Genomic DNA, 22,520 nt, shown 5'->3' on the forward strand with positions numbered 1-22,520 from the left:
TGGGGCCCTAGGCAAGATAGCAGTTTTTGCCAATTGGTAATGATGGTCACCTGACTTTTTTTTTTTTAGTAAGATTTGGTGGGGGCTAGCATCTGCCAGGCCCCTAGATTCTCTCCAGACCCCAGGCAACTGCCTAGGTTTGCCTTTTTTGATGATCCGGCTCTGCACAGAGGTCACTTACCAAACATAATACAGTATAAAGAGTGGCCGCTAATCTTCTCCTGATCCGTGTCTGCTGGGTATATCTTCACATAGCCTCCACCACAGTCAATCTCCTGCTCATGTTTGACAGTGAACTGTATGACTAGACTCTGGTTCTCATTGCCGATTGGATCAAACCGTGCTGACAGAGCGTAGTACTTCCAGTTCTCTGTGGTTTGTATACCTGCAGCACAGGCAAGACACAATGTTTAGCGAACAGTGCTTCTAATTTTTTCAGACAGATGCAAAGAAAGCTGGAGCGAATATAACAGGTAAGCTACAGATTTGAACAGTGGGGTAGCAATAGGGGTTGCAGAGGTCTCGACCACACTGGGGCCCTTTGGCCAGAGGGGCCTCCTAGGACCCTCCCTCAACAGCAGCAATAGCTCTTTACTGGTCCCGTGCTCGTAATAATCACTTCTATAGATGCTTTGAATGATAATAATAATTAGCAAGATGCTCTCTGTCCCCTTCTTGCACCTCTGACCCTGTGGTTGTCCTTGGGAAGGTTTTGGTGCACCGTATCAATTGCTATGTATAGAGTGCTGGGGGGGGGGGGGGGCATGTGAAACTCGCCACTACGCCACTGGATTTCAACAATCGTCAGGGACAGTTACATCTGGCACTGTTGCAAAAATAATGGGTTTATTCAAAACATGCACGAGTCCTTACAACACATGTGGGCAGCACGTTGGCCTGGGGCAGCACGGTGGTGTAGTGGTTAGCAATCTCGCCTTGCAGCGCTGGGTCCATGCTTCAAATCCCCACCAAGGCACTATCTGCTCGGAGTTTGTATGTTCTCCGCGTGTCTGTGAGGGTTTCCTCCGGACACTACGATTTCCTCCCATATCCCAAAACCACAAAGATAAGTCAGTGCTGTGTTTTGGGGGGAAAATACATGTAGCAGTGCAATAGCACATCGCACTGCTGTGCAGCACATGTAATCTGAACATGCCTTGTAGCTTTTGAGAAAACGGATTTTAAATATTCTAATGGTGGCCATACATGGTACAATTTTTTCATACAATCTTACCATTTCTATGTAGTATTATTATTATTATTTAGTATTTATATAGCGCCGACATATTACCCAGCGCTGTACAGTGTATATATAGATATATATCTTGTCACTAACTGTCCCTCAAAGGAGCTCACAATCTAATCCCTACCATTGCCATATGTCTATATTATGTAGTGTAAGTACTGTAGTCTAGGGCCAATTTTAGGGGGAGCCAATTAACTTATCCGTATGTTTTTTTTGGGAATGTGGGAGGAAACCGGAGTGCCCGGAGGAAACCCACGCAGACACGGAGAGAACATACAAGCTCTTTGCAGATAGTGCCCTGGCTGGGATTTGAACCAGGGACCCAGCGCTGCAAGGCGAGAGAGCTAACCACTACGCCACCGTGCTGCCCTAGTATAAGGGTAAATTAAGTGAATATACTGAAAGGATAATTTAGGCAGTTCCCTTATATTACATATAAATGGTAAAATTGTATGAAAAAATTGTACCATGTATGGCCACCATAAGACAGATGTTTTGGTTTTTTTTGTAAACAAAAAACATTACAGTTTCAAAAACATTTTTTTTTTGCATTTTTAAAATCGATTTTCTCAAATTTTTTTCTCATTTTTTTTTTTTTTTTTACATTTTCCCACTATACCAATATTGGCAATAATAGCATTGTATGGGGGCTTTGCTTTTAACACCTAAATTCGACACAAAATTCAAAATTACGGTTGCTGATTACGTATACATACAAAATTAATAACAATTGTTCCTGAAATTTTGCATTACGATTTTGCAACATTTCATTCTACAAGGAGGAGGACAGCGAGGGACCCACAAGACTCCGGGGGCTGGAAGAAGCTCCAGGTAAGAAAAAGAACACTTTATAAAAGGACCACTATCGTGAAAATCATAAAATGTAAAATACATGTAACACATACAAATAAAAAGAACATTTCTTACAGAGTAAAATGAGCTATAAATTACTTATCTCCTTTGTTACTATCACTTTCAGTAGGCAGGATAAATCTGACAGAACCAACAGGTCTTGAACTAGCCCATCTCCTCATGGAGGGTTCTCAGGGTTTTCTTTATTTTAGTGAATGGTAGTTGGTCTGTCCAACTGCCAAAAAAGTGTGCAGGGAGCAGGGAGGCTGGCCAGCATCTTTGTATAAATCCTTTTAAGGGCTGGTGCACACAAGAGCGGTCCCGGAGCGTTTTTTAAAACGCTTGCAGGGGGAAAACCGCTTGGCCAAGTGAATGGGACGGTGCACACCAGAGCGGCTCGTCTTTTCCCCAAACGCAAACTCCTGGGCAGCAGCATTTTTGGGATTTCTGAGGCGTTTCTGCCTTTAATGTAAAGTATAGGAAATCGTAAAACTCTCTGAAAAACGCTAGATCAGAACGGTTTTCCAGGCGGTTTTGTTACAGTAGCTGTTCAGTAACAGCTTTACTGTAACAATATATGAAATCTGCTACACAAAAACGCTCCAAAAAACGCTAGGCATGTTTACAAAACCTCTCTAAACATGCCCAGAATCGCTCTGAAAATCTGCTTCAAAAACCTCTAGCGTTTTGCAGATCTGATAGAGGTTTTTGGTGTGCACTGGGCCTTAGGGAGTGCCTTTCTAAACAATAAAGGCCATGCTGAGAATCCCCCGCGAAGACATGGGCTAGTCCAAAACCTGTCAATTCTGTCAGTTTACTCTGGAAGAAACTTACTTCTTATTTGTATGTTTTTACATGTATTTTAAAGTTTACCATTTTCGTGATAGTGGTCCTTAAATGACTAAGGCAGTGATGGCTAACCTTGGCACTCCAGCTGTGGCAAAACTACAAATCCCATCATGCCTCTGCCTCCCTGAGTCATGCTTAGAGCTGTCAGAGTATTGCAATGCCTCCTGGGACTTGTAGTTCCACTACAAGTTTAGCCAAGGTTAGCCATCACTGGACTAAGGTATCCTTTAAATAAACCTTGGCAGCAATAATAACAAGCTGAAAAGATGAAGAAATTTAAGTTTGGTTTAAAAGTACACAATACTTGCCTTTATCCTTTTCTGGGTCACCCCAGAACTTTCCAGCGCTCAGCTGCCACTTGCCGTAGTCCGATTTATTTTTTGATGGAATCCACCTTTTCTGCCAATCATCTAAAAAACAAAGCATAGACAATAAACTTGAAACTGATGGGTTTAGGGAGGAGCTTGCCATGTTATCCCAGACTAGGCATGCACAGAGGGACGTAACTAGAAGACACTGGGCCCCACTGCAAAACTTTGGCTGCCCCCCCCCCCCTCACCCTCACCCACCTTGTTATCTGCACAGGTAAACTGAGAATCAATGTTATTCAAATGGCTACTTATGTTCCTTATCCTTTATCCTGCAATGATGAATTAGTATTTTGCTTTTTGTGATGAAGCAGTGTTGCACCCAAAACAGTGTTCAGCAGTCTGCAGCAGGGCTTGTGGAGTCGGCGTCAAGGAGTTGGAGCAATTTTGGGTACCTGGAGTATCAGTGGTTTCATATGCCTGTAGGCATCAGAGTCAGAGGCACTACTTTAGGCTATCTATACGGGAGGGTGCTCTAGCCTATCTATATTGAGTGGGATGGGGCCTCTGGCTACCTATACTGTGGGCTGTCTGGGGCTATCTAATACTAAGAGGTATGCCTGGCTGACGTTACTGGAAAGCTACTTAACTAGGGGGCCCGTGTGTGTGTACACAAAGGAGCTTTTTTTTGGGGGGGGGAGGGGGCACGGGGGGGGGGGGGGGCACCCTAAACTTTGCTATGAGGTCCATTTACATAGCTGCACCCCTGTACCTAAACCTAGATTTTTAACATATAAAATCAAAAGAGCACAGTGGGATTCCAGGATTGGGTTTAGGATTAGGACTGTAACGAAGTAGCACGCATGGCTTCACCCACCATCATAAAGTGAAGCATTATAGTCTAGCTTTTGTGGACATGGGCTTTTGCAATACAAATATGTCATGCCTTAACAAGGCTGTGCACTAATTGGTTAACAGTTATGAAGTGGTTGTTATTATAGTGTCCATATGGTAATGTACGGCCTAAACAGGATTTGGTGTAGCACAGACTATTAGAAGAAATGTACAGGTTCTTATGTTGCAATCTTGTTGAAATCTTACCTCCATCCTCAAACTGCTCTCGAAAATATATAATAGGGTCTGCGGACACAGCCGCTACAGCAGCCGCCAGTACCAGACACCACTTCATATCTGCAAAGTGAGATCCGGGACCCCAGAAGCCCACAGAGCGATACACTATGACAGGGAAACAAAAAAATAACTCTTAGGAATGAAAACAGTGCAAGGTGCATAAGAAATTACCTTTCTGGGTACAAAAAAACCTTCTGTTATCTGGACAGTACTGAAGAGTCCCAGAAATCCAGAATTCAACTAACCAGCTGTCACTCTCAACCAACCAGCACAAATCGCCTGCAGTACTCACAGTAGTGAAGGCCAACCTCTAATGCTGGGAACACACGTTTCATTCTTGCAGGAATAATCGTTCAGATAGATGCCTTCAATTGATAAATTCCGTCATGTCCGATTCTCCGCTCGATTGTTTTCCGCTCGATTTCTCATAGATGTGAATGGAAAAAAGATAAGAAAAACTAGCAGTAGATACGAGAATCGAGCAGAGAACCGAATGGTAAATCGATTGCGCTGAGAATTGACTGCAAAAAAACATATTGTGTGTTCCCAGCATTAGGCTGTTTGTGGGCTCTGCAAACCTGAAGCAAAAATAAACTTATGAGATGATTATTATTTGCAGTATATTTATTGTATTTATAAAGCACCAACATATTACTCAGCGCTGGACAATAAATAGGGGTACATACAATGTAAACAAGGGGAGACAGAGAGACAGAGATAATGCATTGTATGTGTAGTACAGATAAGAAATAGAACATTAAAACCCATTGACTCTAGGTATGATTATTGTATACTACCCCACCTCTTGTCCCCCCCACCCTATTCCTTTAGATTGTAAGCTGGCAAGGGCAAGGCCAGGGGAGTAACAGTAGACCCTGCAAGGGATGCCTCCGCAGGAGGGCCCAGAAGCCACAAGGTACCCGGGGGGGGGGGGGGGGGGGAGTTTGAGAGACTGACTCTCGTACGATTGTTATGTTGACTGCATGTGTCCACCACACAGATAAGGAATCATACACACTTTGGAATTTGTACACTGTCCCTGCTCCATAGGGTTCGTAAAAAAAACATCTGCCTCACACTGCAGTAGTTCTGATGACTTCATGTACAAAATTACAAACAAAGGAGTCACAGTTGGAAAAAAAAGTTGTAGACTTTCCCTTAGAAGAGATTCCTAGACTCTTATCACACACAGGCTAGTGACCTGACCTTATGGTGTCTGATTACTGGACACAGTGGAATGGGTAAGATTGATGTCTGACTGACTGCCTCATTGAGAGCTTATTGTTTCATACTGAGTCCGAGATCCCCTAATAACAGTATCAATCAGTGACATTCTGAATGTTTTGCCAAAGTTACAGTGAATACTATATCTTATGTTCAGCATGTCATTGTTGTTCCTCCATATAGCATGTGCTCTCATCATGTAGTAAAATAATACGGCTGTGTGTGTGTATGTATGTTCTGGGAGCAGAGCTGCGACAAGGAACTTGTCGGCTGCAAGGGGCTGGAGGAAGCCCCGGGTAAGTAGATCTGGGGGTAGCATAGATTGCCTGACATATCCTTTAAGTCTAAGTGTTTTTCTCTGCATCAGGAAAACACACTGGTCCTTAGTTTTCCTGTGCAGAAAGCGAGGGAGGTGTGTGTGTGTGTGTGTGTGGGCGTCCTTCCAAAGTTTTGCAGGGGGGCCCAGTGATGTCTAGTTACGTCCCTGGGCAGGGCTCTCTCATCCTTTTGTGTCTTGGAATTTGTTGCACATTTATTCATATTAATTTTGTCATTGTAATTACCGGTTCTGTATTTTGTATATATTGGTGTAGACCAGAGCTGGGACAAGGTCCTCCAGCACCCAAGGCTGAGACACCGAAGTGCGCCCCTCCATCCCTGCCACCCCAGCCGTCACACACTGATTGCTATTAGACTAAGAGGTGCCACAGGACCCCCAACACCCCTAATCTCTAGTTACCTGGCTTGCAGTCACCGCCATGTATCCCCATTTCTTATTTCTCTCTGCTCCAAACACAATAGGGGAATGATAGCTGAGTGTGTTGTGCGCCCCTCCTACACTGTGCCCTGAGGCTGGAGCCTCTCTCGCCTCTGCCTGGCCCTGCCCCCCTCCTACACTGCGCCCTGAGGCTGGAGCCTCTCTCGCCTCTGCCTGGCCCTGCCCCCCTCCTACACTGCGCCCTGAGGCTGGAGCCTCTCTCGCCTCTGCCTCGGCCCAGCCCTGGTGTAGACCATTGTCTGCATTATTTTGTACTTCATTTTTTCTGTCTTACTTTGTACAGCACCACGGAATATGTTGGTGTTTTAAAAATCAATAATAAAAAATAATAATAACAGCATGTATGATTTTTATTACATACAATATAAGATAGTGGTTAAAACAGAGGCAAATTAAGATAATGTATTTTTATGTTACATTCTTACATCTCCAAGTAAAAAAGTCGTGAACTAATTTAGGCACGAGGTTAAATAACGATATCACTAGCAATATCCGTAAATAACAATTTAAGAGCAACATTAAATAACTAAATCGATAACAAAAAATGGTAAATAGCGATTTAATAGTGGTATTACATTGTCTGCAAATTTACCAATAATGTTGAACCTAACCTCTCCCTACTCTTACACAGAAGTCTCCCCTGGTGGTGCCTAACCCTAAGACCCCTCATCGATGGTGCTTAACCCTAAGTCACCCCTGGTGGTGCCTAACCCTAACCCCCCTTGATCCCCACTACCAATAATACGATAAATTTAAATTTCAATATGTCGATAAATAACAATTGCGCCCATTTTTGGCGGCAACCTTTTCAACTGCTCCTCAAATGTGAAAATACAGAAGAATGCACAGTGCATGTCACTGACAGACAGGACTTTGCTTGTTGGGTAAGCAGAGTGTATATTCATTACCTAAGGGTTACTGCCACCCAGTGGTTACATTAGGAGGTAATAGGGCTGACTCTACAGTATGTGCGCACTCTGAATGCTAGTTGTAAGCTGCAATTATGTATTTATAATGGCAATAATTATATCCATTATGTCCCTCATCAAACATCATAATGTGACTGGAAAGTGCAGATTCTGCCCTCTGCCCTCTATAAATATTCAGGAAAGTACACAGTCTTATCAAAGGATGAAATGGGTATGCGTGACCCAGAATGACACAACAGGGCTTCACAATGTGATTCCTGGCAACCGCTATAAACCTTCAGGCTGCTTTCACACTGCATCCATTATGTTGTGTCACAATGGACACTATAATCACATTGCAACATTATATTGTAATGGAATGTTCACATATACGTGTCAGATATACAGGGGTGTCTCTAGCCATTTTGTCACTCCAGGGGAGAAATCCTGTGGCGCCCCCCCCACACCCCCCCGTGATTGCCCCCCAGCCCCATACCCCCCACCCCCGTGGTGAACACCACCCCTGTGGTGAGCCCCACCCCCAAGACCCCAGAAAATCATAATACAGCAGCGTTTCACCAGAAAATCAGAAAATACACTTATTGTGGCATGGGTTCACCAGAAAATAGTTGTAATGCAGCAGAGCGTTTCACCATAAAATATACTTATTACACCATGCACTCACACACACATGCACACAGTACACACACTATACACGCACACACAACACACACACACTATACACGGTACACACAGTACACACGCACACTATACACGGTACACACAGTACACACGCACACTATACGCACACACACACTATACACACACAGCACACAGTAGACATACACTATACACACACACTATGCTGCTACCAGGGGAGGACTGGGACCTTTTGGCCTGGGAGGAAACCAGCCTCAGCCCAAATTATTAGGTCGCATTTGCAAATTGCTAGCGATTGCTATTGCGATTTTGTCGTGCACTAGCCCAGAGAGAGGAGGAGTGGAGTGAGACTGAGAATAGCAGGAGATGGAGCAGAGAGCTAATCTGTATTGCAGTCCCACATTACACAGAGACTAGTTGCCAGTAATAGGACTGCTGTCCCTGCTGTCTCTCACACAAGTCAGAAAGCAGCCCTCCTGGAGTCTAGGGACTGTCGAAACTTTTCAACCTGTTTAATAGGGCCCATACACTCAGCCGATTTTCTGGCCGACCGATCGATCCCGATCGATCGATTGATCGTTTGCAAATCGGTTGGCCAATCGACCGATCGATGGCCGATTTCGATGGATTTCCATCGAACTGGCAGGGTGGAAAATTTAGGTCGATCTGATGAGATTGCTTATCAGTTTGCATTGGCCTTAATGGAAATCTGATGGCAAAAAAAGCCATCAGATCGAAATTCAATAGATTTCAAACTGAAATCTATTGGAATTCTATCCTGGTAAAAAATGTTCTAAAAACGCATCAGATAGATCATCAGATGCATTTCTTATCTATCTGCTGCCAATCTGATGAGTGTATGGGCACCTTTACACCTTATCTGCACATGCAGTCATTATAACAATGGGGAAAGACCAGACAGATTTTTTTCCCATGGACCCTCCAGATGAGCTCTGCATCATGCTGTGTATATTTACCAGCTTGCCTGCCCTCTAATTGCACTTTTATCAGCTAGGCTAGTATTTCACTTTGCCTTACAACAACAAACCTGAATATACCAGACCAGCCCTAAAGGTGCCCATACACTCGTCAGATTGGCAGCAGATAGATAAGAAATGCATCTGATGATCTATCTGATGCGTTTTTAGAACATTTTTTACCAGGATAGAATTCCAATAGATTTCAGTTTGAAATCTATTGAAATTCGATCTGATGGCATTTTTTTGCCATCAGATTTCCATTAAGGCCAATGCAAACTGATAAGCAATCTCATCAGATCGACCTAAATTTTCCACCCTGCCAGTTCGATGGAAATCCATCGAAATCGATCGAAATCGGCCATCGATCGGTCGATTGGCCAACCGATTTTCAATCGATCAATCGATCGATCGATCGGGATCGATCGGTCGGCCAGAAAATCGGCTGAGTGTATGGGCCCCTTAAATCACTGAATGAAAGGCGGCCTGGGGGGCAGTCCATGCCTGGCTGCTACACTCAGTCATCCACGCAGTTAAGGTAGCCATACACTGGTCGATTTGCCATTAGATCGACCAGCTGACAGATCCCTATCTGATCGAATCTGATCAGAGAGGGATCGTATGGCTGCCTTTACTGCAAACAGATTGTGAATCGATTTCAGCCTGAAACCGATCACAATCTGTGGAGCCGCCGCTGCCGCCTGTCCCCCCCCCCCCCCCCCCCCCCGCGCATACATTACCTGACGCTGGCTCCCGGGCATCTTCTCCGCATCTTCTCCGCGCTGCACCCGCTCCATCCCGGCGCTTCCTGTGTCACTCCGTGACCAGGAAGTTCAAATAGAGCGCCCTCTATTTGAACTTCCTGGTCACTGCAGTGACACTGGAAGCGCCGGGATGGAGCGGGTGCAGCGCGGAGAAGACGCGGAGAAGACGCGGAGAAGATGCCCGGGAGCCAGCGTCAGGTAATGTATACCTGATCGGATCGGCCGCCGCTAGCGACGCGCTCCCTACCCGCGGGCGATCGAGGGTAATTTCCCGCATGGCGCGATCGACGGACCGATCCGATTTCGGGAGGAAATCGGATCGGCGGGTGCGTTTAGCACGAACGATTGGCAGCAGATTCGATCCCAGGATCGAATCTGCTGTCGAAACGGCCGCGAATCGGGCCAGTGTATGGCCACCTTTACCAGTAGCAGAGAGAGAGGAACTGAATGAATCAGTGAATCAGTTAAGAGTGAAGAGTCAAGACTCAGGAGCTGATGCTGTACTCGGAGCCTTCTCTCACTGACTCATTACCGTGGTTCTTTGAATCATTGAGCTGAAGGAACTGAATGAATCAGTCAGTGAATCAGTTATGAGTCGAGTCAGGCATTGCTGTTAGCTGCTGCTGTAGTGTAAACTGATACCTGAGTGAGCTGAGAGGCATTTCTTCTCTCACTACTCACTGCAGCAGTGCTCCTGCCTCCTCCTGCCGCTCTAGGCAAGAATTTATACCTGCCTGGTGGGTGAGACGTCTGTGCAGATATAGGACTTCAGGATATGTGCTCCTAATGTTGATGCACTGTATGTTTGCACTATGCATGTTAAAGGGCCAGAATTAGGACATATAAAAACTCTAGATAGCCTTTACATTTCATATGTGACTACTAAGGATGGTCAGAAATGCCTATTTCTCTGCCTGAAAGAGTTAAAGCTAATGGGAACCGGTTTAAAAAAAAAAGTCAGATACTCACCTAAGGAGAGGGAGGCTCTGGGTCCCATAGCACTCCCTCTCCTCTCCGGTGCCCGCCGCTGTCCTGTGCCCCCCCCCCCCCCCCCCCCGTAGTGGTATTCGACCGTTTCAGTCAAATACCGCTGTCTCCCGGCCGAAGGGAGGCTTCGGAAATGCTTCGGGAGCTCGAGTGCTCCCGAAGATGGGCCGCTCTACACTGCGCATGCGCGTGCACCCTCTATGACGCGTTCGCATGTGCGCCGCCTGTCTTCGGGAGGACTCGGCTCCCGAAGACTTCCAAAGTCCCCTCGGCGTGGGATGAGAATGGAGGAGCCAGCGCAGCCCCGAGGCCACCGGGAGATGAGAGAGATGGCTCATTAGGACCGAGCTTTCCCTCTCCTTAGGTGAGTATATGCCTTTTTTTTTACATTAGCTTTAAATATCAGGTGGCTGACTCAGTCCTGACTCAGACAGGAAGTGACTACAGTGTGACCTTCACTGATAAGAAATTCCAACTATAAAACACTTTCCTAGAAGAAAATGGCTTCTGAGAGCAGGAAAGAGATAAAAAGGGTCAATAGTTCATAGTTTTTGGCTCTGGCATACTTCAATGAATGTGTCATTGAGCAAAAACAATAAAACAGTTCAAACTTAAAAAATAGATTTAAACATAAAATAAAACTGGAATATCTTAAAAATTCATTTTTAAGAGAAGGAAGATAGATACAATCGTTTATTTCATCAGTTTATTTTCGCCCCTGGTGTCCTTTAATAAAAATAAAAAAAAATGGAAAAACGGAAATCAGAAAAACGGAAATTGGAAAACGGAAAATCAGTCTTGGTCTAAAAATAAAATGTTGCAAAAAATTCAGCATTTTCCGATTGATCCAATTCTTCCGAGTTTTGTGATTGGGCTAAAACTACCGAGTAGCGGTAAATCGAATTTCCGCGGAATTCCGTTTTCCAATCAGAAATGTGGATTTTCGATTGGTGGAAATTTTAATTCCGCAGAAACTGAATGAGTATCCCAGTGACAATGCAAAATAATGTGTTCTTTTGAAATTAAGATTTAACTTAGCTGTAGGAATAGCAGTGGTTCCTGAATGTTTGGTTTCGATGAGATCGTTTGCATGTGAGTGTGCAAGGGGTTAATTGATTTTGCTGTTTTGTTGGCCACACCCCCTTTAGCACCTCCCTTATACCTTTTGTAAGTGTCCTCACTTGAGGCAATGAGCCTGGATTTACAGTATGTGTTTTTCCTTTAATTATAATTTTTTAAAAATCCGCAATCATGCGTATGCAACTGCGCATTAGCAACGATTTTTACATGATTTTTACCGCGATTTTAATGAAAGTGGATGGCAGTGATTTCTAAAAAGCACTCAGCAATCACAAGCGCTCAGCAAGTGCTCAGAAAAGCACTTATAGGCCTCGTTCACATTGCGTTTTGCTTGCGCTCTTGGCCGCGATGAGCGATTTTTTTTCTTCAAATCACTCTGTGTGTTATAAGCGCTTTTGCAAGCGTTTTTTTAGAGCAATTATTTAACGATAAACCGCGTCCAAGAATTGAACTTCATCCCAATCAGTAGCTGATACCCCCTTTTACATGAGAAATCTATTCCTTTTCACAAACGGATCATCAGGGGGCGCTGTATGGCTGATGTTGTGGTGAAACCCCTCCCACAGGAAACTGTGAGGACCATGGTCCTGGCAGTTTCCTGTCTGTGAACCGTGTTGCATTGTGGGAAATAACAGCTGTTTTACAGCTCTTTCCAACTGCCAAAAAAGCAAGCAGCATCTCCTCCCAGTGACATCACCTGCCAGCAGTAAAGATGTCGCCATGTGATAAATGTCAGAATGTAAATCAGGGAGAGGAAAGATTTTACAATGGGCAAACACTGACTAAATCATTTATACATAATTATTGTAAAAACTGGAGTCCCTCCGTCAGTCAGGAAGTGATTATTTTGCCCCCCGGGAATGAATAAATACAATGGGCTTGATTCACAAAGCAGTGCTAACTGTTTAGCAGGGTGTGCTAAACAGTTAGCACGCGAAGTGCCGTTCGCGGACTTTTGCGCACGTAAAGTGCTGTGTTTCGCACGATTGCGGACTTTTCCGCGTGCAGTTTGCCGCGATTAAATTGCGTGCACAAAAGTCCGCGATCGCGCGAAATCGCGGCACTTTACGCGCGCAAAAGTCCGCGAACGGCACTTCACGTGCTAACTGTTTAGCACACCCCTGCTAAACAGTTAGCAACGCTTTGTGAATCAAGCCCATTGTATTTATTCATTACAGCGCAGGGGAAATATACAAAGCGCTTTTTCAAGCTCTTTGCGATTTCCCTATACCTACCATTCAGAGCAATTCGCCTCGAAAATGGTACATGCAGCGCTTTTGTCAGCGGCAAGCAAAAGGAATGCACCAAAGAGAACTATCTCATTGGAAAGTATAGTGTAAGCGCTTTTAGGGCGATTTGTACAAATCGCCTGCACTTAAACCCCCCCCCCCAAAAAAACGCCTCTAGTGGAAATGAGCCCATAGTGTGGATCTAGCCTTACTAAATGGTGATTGCTCAGTCCAATCAACAAAATAATGAGTATGTGAGTGAGGAGGTCAGCTGGCATCTGTGTATTGATCCTTTGCAGGGAAGGGAATATTGCGAATCACCCATGAGGAGATGGACTAGTCCAAAACGTATCAAATCTGTCACATTTTAACTAACTACCATGACATCAACATAGGAGAAAAATAATTTGCAGTGTATTTCACCTGTCTACCTATGCTGAGGCACCTTACTACCTACATTGAGGTAACTTTACTACATATACTGTTGACACCTTTTTACCTGTATTGGAAGCACCTTTCTACCTATACTGGTGGCACTTTACTATCTATACTGGGGATACCCTATTACTTGTACTGGGGGCACCATACTTTCTACCTATACTAGGGCACCATACTACCTGGGGACACCTCCCTATGTATATTGGGGACACATTACTACCTTTACTGGGGACACTTTCTTACTTATATTGGGGACACCTCCCAACGTATATTGGGGACACGTTACTACCTTTACTGGGGACACTTTCTTACTTATATTGGGGACACCTTTCTACCTATATTGGGGACTGGCTACCTTATAAAGGGGGGGGGGGGGGGAGGGAGACACCTTTAGCTATATTATACTGGGAACAGAGTGAGAGCTCTGCGGGGGGAGGAGTGCCCTGATTTGGAAGCGGGGCTCTGCTTGTGTGAGTTGCTCTGCCCATGAGCGTGAGGTACAGAGCCGGGACAAGGTCCTCCAGCACCGAAGTCTGAGACATCAAAGTGCGCCCCTCCATCCCTCCCAGTCATCGCACACCGATTGCTATTAGAAGAAGAGTCCCCCCCCCCCCCCCCCTCCAACACTTTAATCTCTAGTTATCTGGCTTGCAGCCACTGCTATGTATACCCTTTTGTTATTTCTCTCTGCTTCAAACACAATACGGGTATGATAGCTGAGTGAGTTGTGCGCCCTCTCCTACACAGCACCCTGAGGCTGGAGCCTCTCTCGCCTCCCGGATCTGGTGAGGTAGGATGCTGTTATTCAGGGGGTTTCAGGGGGCATAATTTCAGTGTTTGCCATGGGCGCTATTTTACCTAGATACAGATAGTGATCCGGCACATTTATTATCATATGCCTTAAAAATGGGAGACTGAGCTCGGACTTTGAAGCATTCTCTCCTTTCTTAACCTCCTTGCCGGTTCAATTCCTCCGGCAAGGAGGCAGCGCAGGAGTTTTGTTTTTTTTTTTAAATCATGTAGCGAGCCGAGGGCTCGCTACATGATAGCCGCTGAGCAGCGGCATCCCCCCACCCATTCCGATCGCCTTCGGTGATCAGAGTATGCAGGAAATCCGTTGAGAACGGGATTTCCTGCAGGGCTTCCCCGGTCGCCATGGCGACGGAGCGGGATGACGTCACCGACGTCATGGACGTCGGGACGTCATAGGGAAACCCGATCCGCCCCTCAACGCTGCCTGGCACTGATTGGCCAGGCAGCGCAGGGGTCTGGGGCGGGGGGGAGCGGCTCGGCGCGGCGGAAGTTACAAGCAGCTAGCAAAGTGCTAGCTGCTTGTAACAAAAAAAAATTTATGCAAATCGGCCCAGCGGGGCCTGAGCAATCCTCCTGCGCAGGTTACCCCGAACTGAGTCCGGGATAACCGGCAAGGAGGTTAATAGCATAATATCGTAATGACTTGTAGTAAGTTAGATGGAATGTTTTTAATTGAATTAGTTGGTTTGAAGATGTAATTATTGTTCTAGTGTAATGTTACGGTACTTTCTTCCATAGGACGACAGAGGCTGCTGGAATTATCTGCTCCCATTCCGTCTTAGTTTGAATATATTAATTACAGAGTTTGTCCTCCATTAACTTATAATAAAAAATGTAATTAGTGAGGAGAACGCCAGCGCATACCACTAAGGCTGCATCTGAAATGACCACCAGCTCAGTGTGAAGCACCTAAATAGATTTTCTGCACACTTTGCATTCAATTCAGATGCAAATCTGAATTGAAGTCAAAGTGTGCAGAAAATCTATTTAGGTGCTTCACACTGAGCTGGTGGTCATTTCAGATGCAGCCTTAGTGGTATGCGCTGGCGTTCTCCTCGCTGTTCAACAAAATGTAAGTTACACTTTTTTTTTGCTTAGCTGCTCCCAAGGTTTTAAATTTAGGTTAGGTAACTTGCCCGGAGGTTTGCCTCACCGTAGCGCAAGTGTCTAGTATAATATACTTTGCATGCAAACCATATTGGAAGCTAAAGTTCCTCCTAACACCTGGGGCCTGATACAATTACATTAATACACCTAAAGTGACAATAAACTTGTGAGATACATGATTGCATCTGTATAACTAAGCTAAATAGACTTTTCTGGAGTTCCTGATTTTTATTTTAAGTGTGGAGAACCTTGGTCTGAAGTTCCAACCAGATATAATGTCCCACAGGGATGGCTGCTGTTTACTCAGCTCCCACGCAGAGAAATGATGACCTTTTGAACTTTTCATCCTTTCTGCTAAATAATCTCATTGGTCATTGCACAGACCAATAGGAAACTCTGGCATCAAACTCGGACATACATTGCCAGAGCTCTCTGCTATGTGCTTACATTGCACCTGTGTGTCTGTGCTCCTACATGGAGGGGAGTGCGGCCCTGAGCATAATCTTTAAAGAGGATCAGGGCTGAGGAATAAAGAGGGTGTAGGAAGACCAGGGAAGGCTCTGGACCATCCAGAGGCTTCCCCTTAACCTTCTTGCCGGTTATCCCGAGCTCAGCTCAGGGTAACCTGCGCAGAAGGATTTCTCCGGCCCCGCTGGGCCGATTTTCAAATTTTTTTTTTACTGCACGCAGCTAGCACTTTGCTAGCTGCGTGTATATTCCGATCGCCGCTGATTCGCCGCTACCCGCCGCCCCCCCCCCTCCAGACCCCTTGCGCAGCCTTGCCCATCAGTGCCAGGCAGCGCTGAGGGATGGATCGGGATTCCCTCTGATGTCCCGACGTCCATGACGTCGGTGACGTTATCCCGCCCGGTTGCCATGGCGACCGGGGAAGCCCAGCAGGAAATCCCGTTCTGAATAGGATTTCCTGCTTACTCTGATCGCCGAAGGCGATCGGAGTAGGTAGGGGGATGCCGCTTGTCAGCGGCTATCATGTAGCGAGCCCTGGGCTCGCTACATGATTTAAATTTTTTTTTTTTTTTTAAAAGTGCTGCGCTGCCCCTTTGCCGTCAGAATTGGAACGGCAAGGGGGTTAAACTGTAATGAGAACTGTATTGAGAAGAATATGGAGGCTGCCATATTTATTTCCTTTTAAACAATACCGGTTGCCTGGCAGCCCTGCTGGTCTCTTTGGATGTAGTAGTGTCTGAATCACACCAAAAACAAGCATGCAGCTAATCTGGTCGCATCTGACAATAATGTCAGAAACATCTGATCTGCTGCATGCTTGTTCAGGGGCTATGGCTAATAGTATTAGAGGCAGAGGATCAGCAGGACAGCCAGGCAAATGGTATTGCTTAAAAGGAAATAAATATGGCAGCCTCCATATCCCCCTTGCTTCAGTTGTTCAAGGCCCATACCCACCAGAAGATTGATCTGGGAACCAACAGCGACGTGACCTGACGAACGAGCATTCCCCGATCCATCTTTCTACTCCCGGGAACACATGATGGGTGTGAACGGTAGTTCAAACTATCGCGGCACTTTGTGCGGGAGTCTTCGTGGATCTTAAAGATCCGATCTGCCGTGACAGTCGTAATCGCCACACGTCACAAAATGTTTTTCATTCAATTGTGCGCAAGTTTCCACATTGCAAAAGTATGGAAAAGATTGCTTGTCGTGGGTAAAATTGCAGGTGCGGGAAAAATCGGTTGAAAGATCGAAGCTTTACTGAGATAATTAAAGTGAACATCCGGACTAAAAATCGACTCAGCAGCACTGAAAGGGCCTGGTGTTTCTTTAACAGTTTCACAGCATCAGAACTTTGTTTCTCTTATACAAGCCTCATTTTTAGCTGCACAGAAGAAAACTACCCGGGCTTTTTTCTCCTGATGCTGTGCAAAGCATGATGGGATTTCTGATGTTGTTGCTCTCGTTCTGCCGTTTTGGTGCAAATTTTTTTTTTTACATTTTGAATTTGACATTTGAAGCCTAGCATGTGCAGCTGGGAGGAGTAATCAGGACACAGGACAGTTGGAACTGTGTCTCCTGCTCCTTGTCACCTTCTTTCAACCAAAAAGATGGCTGCCCCCATGACAAAGATGGCAGCCCCCATGAATCACAAACATTTGCCTGTTCTTTTAAAACAGGGTGGGTAAAAAAATTATATTACCCATCTATTCTAATTAACATAACTAATGTAACTTAATGACAGTATGTTTGTTTAGGCTGAAGTTCCCCTTTAAACTACATTTTTTTCCTGACTAGAGGTACCCTTTAAAGAGGAACTCCAGTGAAAATAATGTAATAATAATTATGCATAAATGATTTAGTCAGTGTTTTCCCATTGTAAATCTTTTAAATCCCTGATTTACATTCTGACATTCTGACATTACATGGTGACATTTTTACTGTTGGCAGGTGATGTAGCTGCTGCATGCTTTTTTTGACAGTTGGAAACAGCTGTAAACAGCTATTTCCTACACTGCAACAAGGTTCACAGACAGGAAACAGCCAGGAGTACCATGGTCCTCAGAGTTTCTTATGGGAGGGGTTTCACCACAATATCAGCCATACAGCGCCCCCTGATGGTCTGTTTGTGAAAAGGAATAGATTTATCATGTAAAAGGGGGTATCAGCTACTGATTGGAATAAAGTTCAATTCTTGGTCGGAATTTCTCTTTAAGATACTTGTGCTGGGTTCTCCATCATAGCATTACAGTGGTGTTTAGCTGTGTATGCCGAGCCAGATCATTCTCAAGGCAAACCTAGGCATCTGCCTAGGGCCTACTGAGAATCTAGGGGCCTGGTGAATGCTAGCCCTCCAAAAATCTTACTAAAAAAGGCAGGTTATGGGCAAAAACTGCTACCTTGCCTAGAGCCCCATTTTATCTTCATCCATTTCTGACTGAATGGCGGTGGTGTGGTGATAAAAGAAATGAATGAAGTTTTCAGATGAAAATGTCAGAAGAAGATACAAGTATGGAGGCGCCCAATGCATCAAAGATAGGCTAATAAGCGGTTAACCTTATAGACAGAGAGGTAATCTTACCTCTCTTGAAGAATGTGGACCAGTTTATTGAAAAAAGGTCTTTTATTTAAGCACATGAAACTGACGAGTTTCGCAGGGTCAGTGAAAAAACAGGTGCCTTAACTGCTAGGGCTGTGTAGCAAGCATGAGCACTTCTCTGGAGGCACACGGAGAGGCGCTCATGCTTGCTACACAGCCATAGCAGTTAAGGCACCTGTTTTTTCACTGACCTGAGGAAGCGGGTAAGCACCCGCGAAACGCGTTGTCAATTTTATGTGTTTAAATAAAAGACCTTTTTCAATAAACTGGTCCAAATTCTTCAAGAGAGGTAAGATTACCTCTCTGTCTATAAGGTTAACAGCTTATTACTCTATCTTTTATGCATTGGGTGCCTCCACCCGTTTTAAGTGTCTTGTCATACCTCTTTTAGAGGTGATAGATTTTTAGTTGTCCTAAAGTACTTCCGGGGTGCGACCGCCCAGTTCCTGTCACAAACCTGGAAAACCGAGCAGGGACGGTTAATTTCCTGCCTGCTTTGACGGTGGTTGCAAGGATTTGTAACCCCCCTTTGTGAGTATATATATATATATATATATATATATATATATATATATATATATATATATCTTTAGCAATTTGCTTTCCTGAATCTTACACGATTCTGCACCATTGGGCTCCTGGTCTCCTTTTGTCTTTTAGATGAACCTGGGGTTGTTACATTCACAGGAACCATCGACATAAGCTATACAAGTATAGAGAAGATGATGTGGTCACAGAATACAAGAATACAGAAGAAGAAAGGCCACAGAGGACAATTTAGCACTATACAGAGGAAAGCAATTGGTATGCACTGGCTATATTAGAGACACACAGCCAGAGGCAGAAACAGAGATATGCAGGAACAGGTTTATCCAGAGATCCGCGGCACACAGAGGCCTTGTCACTGCATTATTCTGGCAATGCCTCAGTGAAGGCGGAGCCCTGAGGAAGCTCTCAGCAAGAGATCCACTGTGTGTCTGCCATAAAAAAATCCAAACAAGTTAGGAGGTAAGGTGGGGGGAAAGGCTGCGCATCCCTAAACACATGTTGCAATTGAATGGTTAATCGCACAGGCATACACTGCCTCTGCCAGACCTTTCCTAACTTTGTAACAAATGCAACTGTCAGGTTAGCTGCTCCCAGTCCCTCCTCCTGAGTTTCCTGTTTGCATGATAAGTAGTAGCAGATTTGCATATGATTTGCATCTGAATTGAATGTGAAGTGTGCAGAAAATCTATTTAGGTGCTTCACACTGAGCTGGTGGTCATTTCAGATGCAGCCTTAGTGGTATGCGCTGGCGTTCTCCTCGCTGTTCAATTAAATGTAAGTTAGGAGGTAAGGTGCACTCCAGAGGAAAGATGGGCTTACCTGAAACCACTGAAACTAATAAATTCAATATTCTTTATTAGCACTGGAAACAACGCATTTCACGGGTCACTGCCTGCTTCCTAAGGTTAATACAGTGTCTGTGAAAACGAAGTAATCCTAGGAGTGCCTGTCTATATATATTATCACTCATTCAAGGCATCTTCCCTTTGGGGCGCCTCTTTCCTTTCAGTCGATCCCCCACTCCCCAAGTACACAGGGGGGAAGAGGGTAGACGAGTTAGAGTCTTTTGGACTGCATAACTATACATTATCCAAGGGATAGCAGTAGGGTATTGTACCGTGTTAGCCATCAGTAAAAGCAAGAAGTTTTAAATCAGGATGATACCATTTATTGGCTAACTAAAAATGAATAAAAATAAGCAAGTTTTCGGCCTTGCAGCCTTCGTCGGGCTTACATCTTACATTCTTCAAGGGAGCAACTCAACTGTTGACAAAAGACACCTTGAGACCCTAGTGAGGACTGGATCTCCTCATCTGCTTGATACTGTGGTTACTGGATTTGCAACCCATCTTTGTGAGTAAGATTAATTGTATATTATTCACAAACTTTTCTTGATATACTACACCATAAGGTTGCTCCAGTCCTGAGTTCTCTTGTTTTTATTTCTGGAAGTTTTTTTTGAACCTTCGCCGGGCGCTTATTATTATTCCTGTAACAAAAGCAGCCGTTCCTTTTAACAAGCTCTCAACCATCATGTGCCCAGCTGTAACAAGTCCAAGCATCAGATTCTACAAGTACAGCCATCATGTATGTCTTCCTTCAACAAGTGCAGCCATCATATACCCTCCTATAACCAGTGTAGCCAATATATACCCTCCTATAACAAGCTCAACCATCATGTGCCCAGCTGTAACAAGTCCAAGCATCAGATTCTACAAGTACAGCCATCATGTATGTCTTCCTCCAACAAGTGCAGCCATCATATACCCTCCTATAACCAGTGTAGCCAATATATACCCTCCTATAACAAGCTCAACCATCATGTGCCCAGCTGTAACAAGTCCAAGCATCAGATTCTACAAGTACAGCCATCATGTATGTCTTCCTCCAACAAGTGCAGCCATCATATACCCTCCTATAACCAGTGTAGCCAATATATACCCTCCTATAACAAGCTCAACCATCATGTGCCCAGCTGTAACAAGTCCAAGCATCAGATTCTACAACGATCAAAGAAATAAAAGCTCTTGCCTCTCGATAGTGAACGCTCACAATCAACTATTCACATTAACCCCCCTACCAGAGTCCACAGGCTCTATAATGTGAGGTATATTATAATTCAATCTAAGTTCAGCAGACAAAGTCCAGGGTGCAAGCTGGATTCCCCGAGGGCGGACAGCGTCTAGTATACCAGCGCGAGCGCTGGTTTTAATCTTATGGCTCAGGCTGACAGGCTGATTTAGAAGCGGTGAACAATGTAAGAGCAGTCCCCGGGAACTGAGTCCACCTAGCCAAATTCTGTCATGCCCACTAGGCCCAATCTTCTGTCTAGCACCCATGTTTTTTATGTTTTTTTGGACATTTTAAAACTTTTATATATTTTTTAATAAACGGACCTGCACAATTGGAGGTGCTTCTCTCCTCCCCCCCCCCCCCCCGAAATGAGGACTGATGCACCAGTGTGTGTTTTACATTAAGTCAGAGAGCGCAGACCTTGCTTAAGTTTAGATACTACAACAAGTGCATCCATCATGTATGTCTTCCTTCAACAAGTGCAGCCATCATCTATATCTTCCTTCAACAAGTGTAGCCATCATATATCCTCCTATAACAAGTGCAGCCATCATATGCCCCCCCTATAACAAGTGCTGCCATTATATGCCCTCTTACAACAAGTGCAGCCATTATCTGCCCCCCCCATAACAAGTCTAGCCATCATATGCCCCCCCTATAACAAGTGCTGCCATTACATGCCCTCTTACAACAAGTGCAGCCATTATATGCGCCCCCTCCCCATAACAAGTCCAGCCATCATATGCCCTCCTTTAACAAGTGCTGTCATTAATCATTATATGCCCTCTTACAAGAAGTGCACCCATTATATGCCCCCCCATAACAAGTGCAGCCATCATATGCTCCCCTATAACAAGTGCAGCCATTATATGCCCCCCATAACAAGTGCAGCCATCAAATGCCCCCCTATAACAAGTGCTGCCATTATATGCCCCCCATAACAAGTGCAGCCATTATATGCCCCCCATAACAAGTGCAGCCATCATATGCCCCCCTATAACAAGTGCTGCCATTATATGCCCTCTTACAACAAGTGCAGCCATTATATGCCCCCCCCCCCATAACAAGTCCAGCCATCATATGCCCCCCTATAACAAGTGCTGCCATTATATGCCCTCTTACAAGAAGTGCACCCATTATATGCCCCCCATAACAAGTGCAGCCATCATATGCCCCCTTATAACAAGTGCAGCCATTATATGCCCCCCATAACAAGTGCAGCCATCATATGCCCCCCTATAACAAGTGCTGCCATTATATGCCCCCCATAACAAGTGCAGCCATCATACGCCCCCCTATAAGAAGTGCAGCCATTATATGCCCCCCATAACAAGTGCAGCCATCATATGCCCCCCTATAACAAGTGCTGCCATTATATGCCCTCTTACAACAAGTGCAGCCATTATATGCCCCCCCATAACAAGTCCAGCCATCATATGCCCCCCTATAACAAGTGCTGCCATTATATGCCCTCTTACAA

General features: G+C 44.9%; 1 protein-coding gene across 1 annotated transcript in view; it reads right to left on the minus strand.

Moving 5' to 3' along the window:
* Positions 1-22,520, minus strand: part of LOC137522391 (calreticulin-like) — a 58,338-nt gene that overhangs the window by 30,656 nt on the left and 5,162 nt on the right. The window contains exons 2-4 of the mRNA XM_068242438.1: positions 4,357-4,491; positions 3,256-3,357; positions 182-385 (exon numbers count right to left, since the gene is read on the minus strand). Coding sequence (XP_068098539.1) covers positions 182-385; positions 3,256-3,357; positions 4,357-4,444 — 394 coding nt within the window. The 5' untranslated portion in view covers positions 4,445-4,491. The remainder of the gene's footprint in view (positions 1-181; positions 386-3,255; positions 3,358-4,356; positions 4,492-22,520) is intronic.

The sequence above is a fragment of the Hyperolius riggenbachi genome, chromosome 6 (assembly GCF_040937935.1).
Source record: "Hyperolius riggenbachi isolate aHypRig1 chromosome 6, aHypRig1.pri, whole genome shotgun sequence".
NCBI lineage: Eukaryota > Metazoa > Chordata > Amphibia > Anura > Hyperoliidae > Hyperolius > Hyperolius riggenbachi.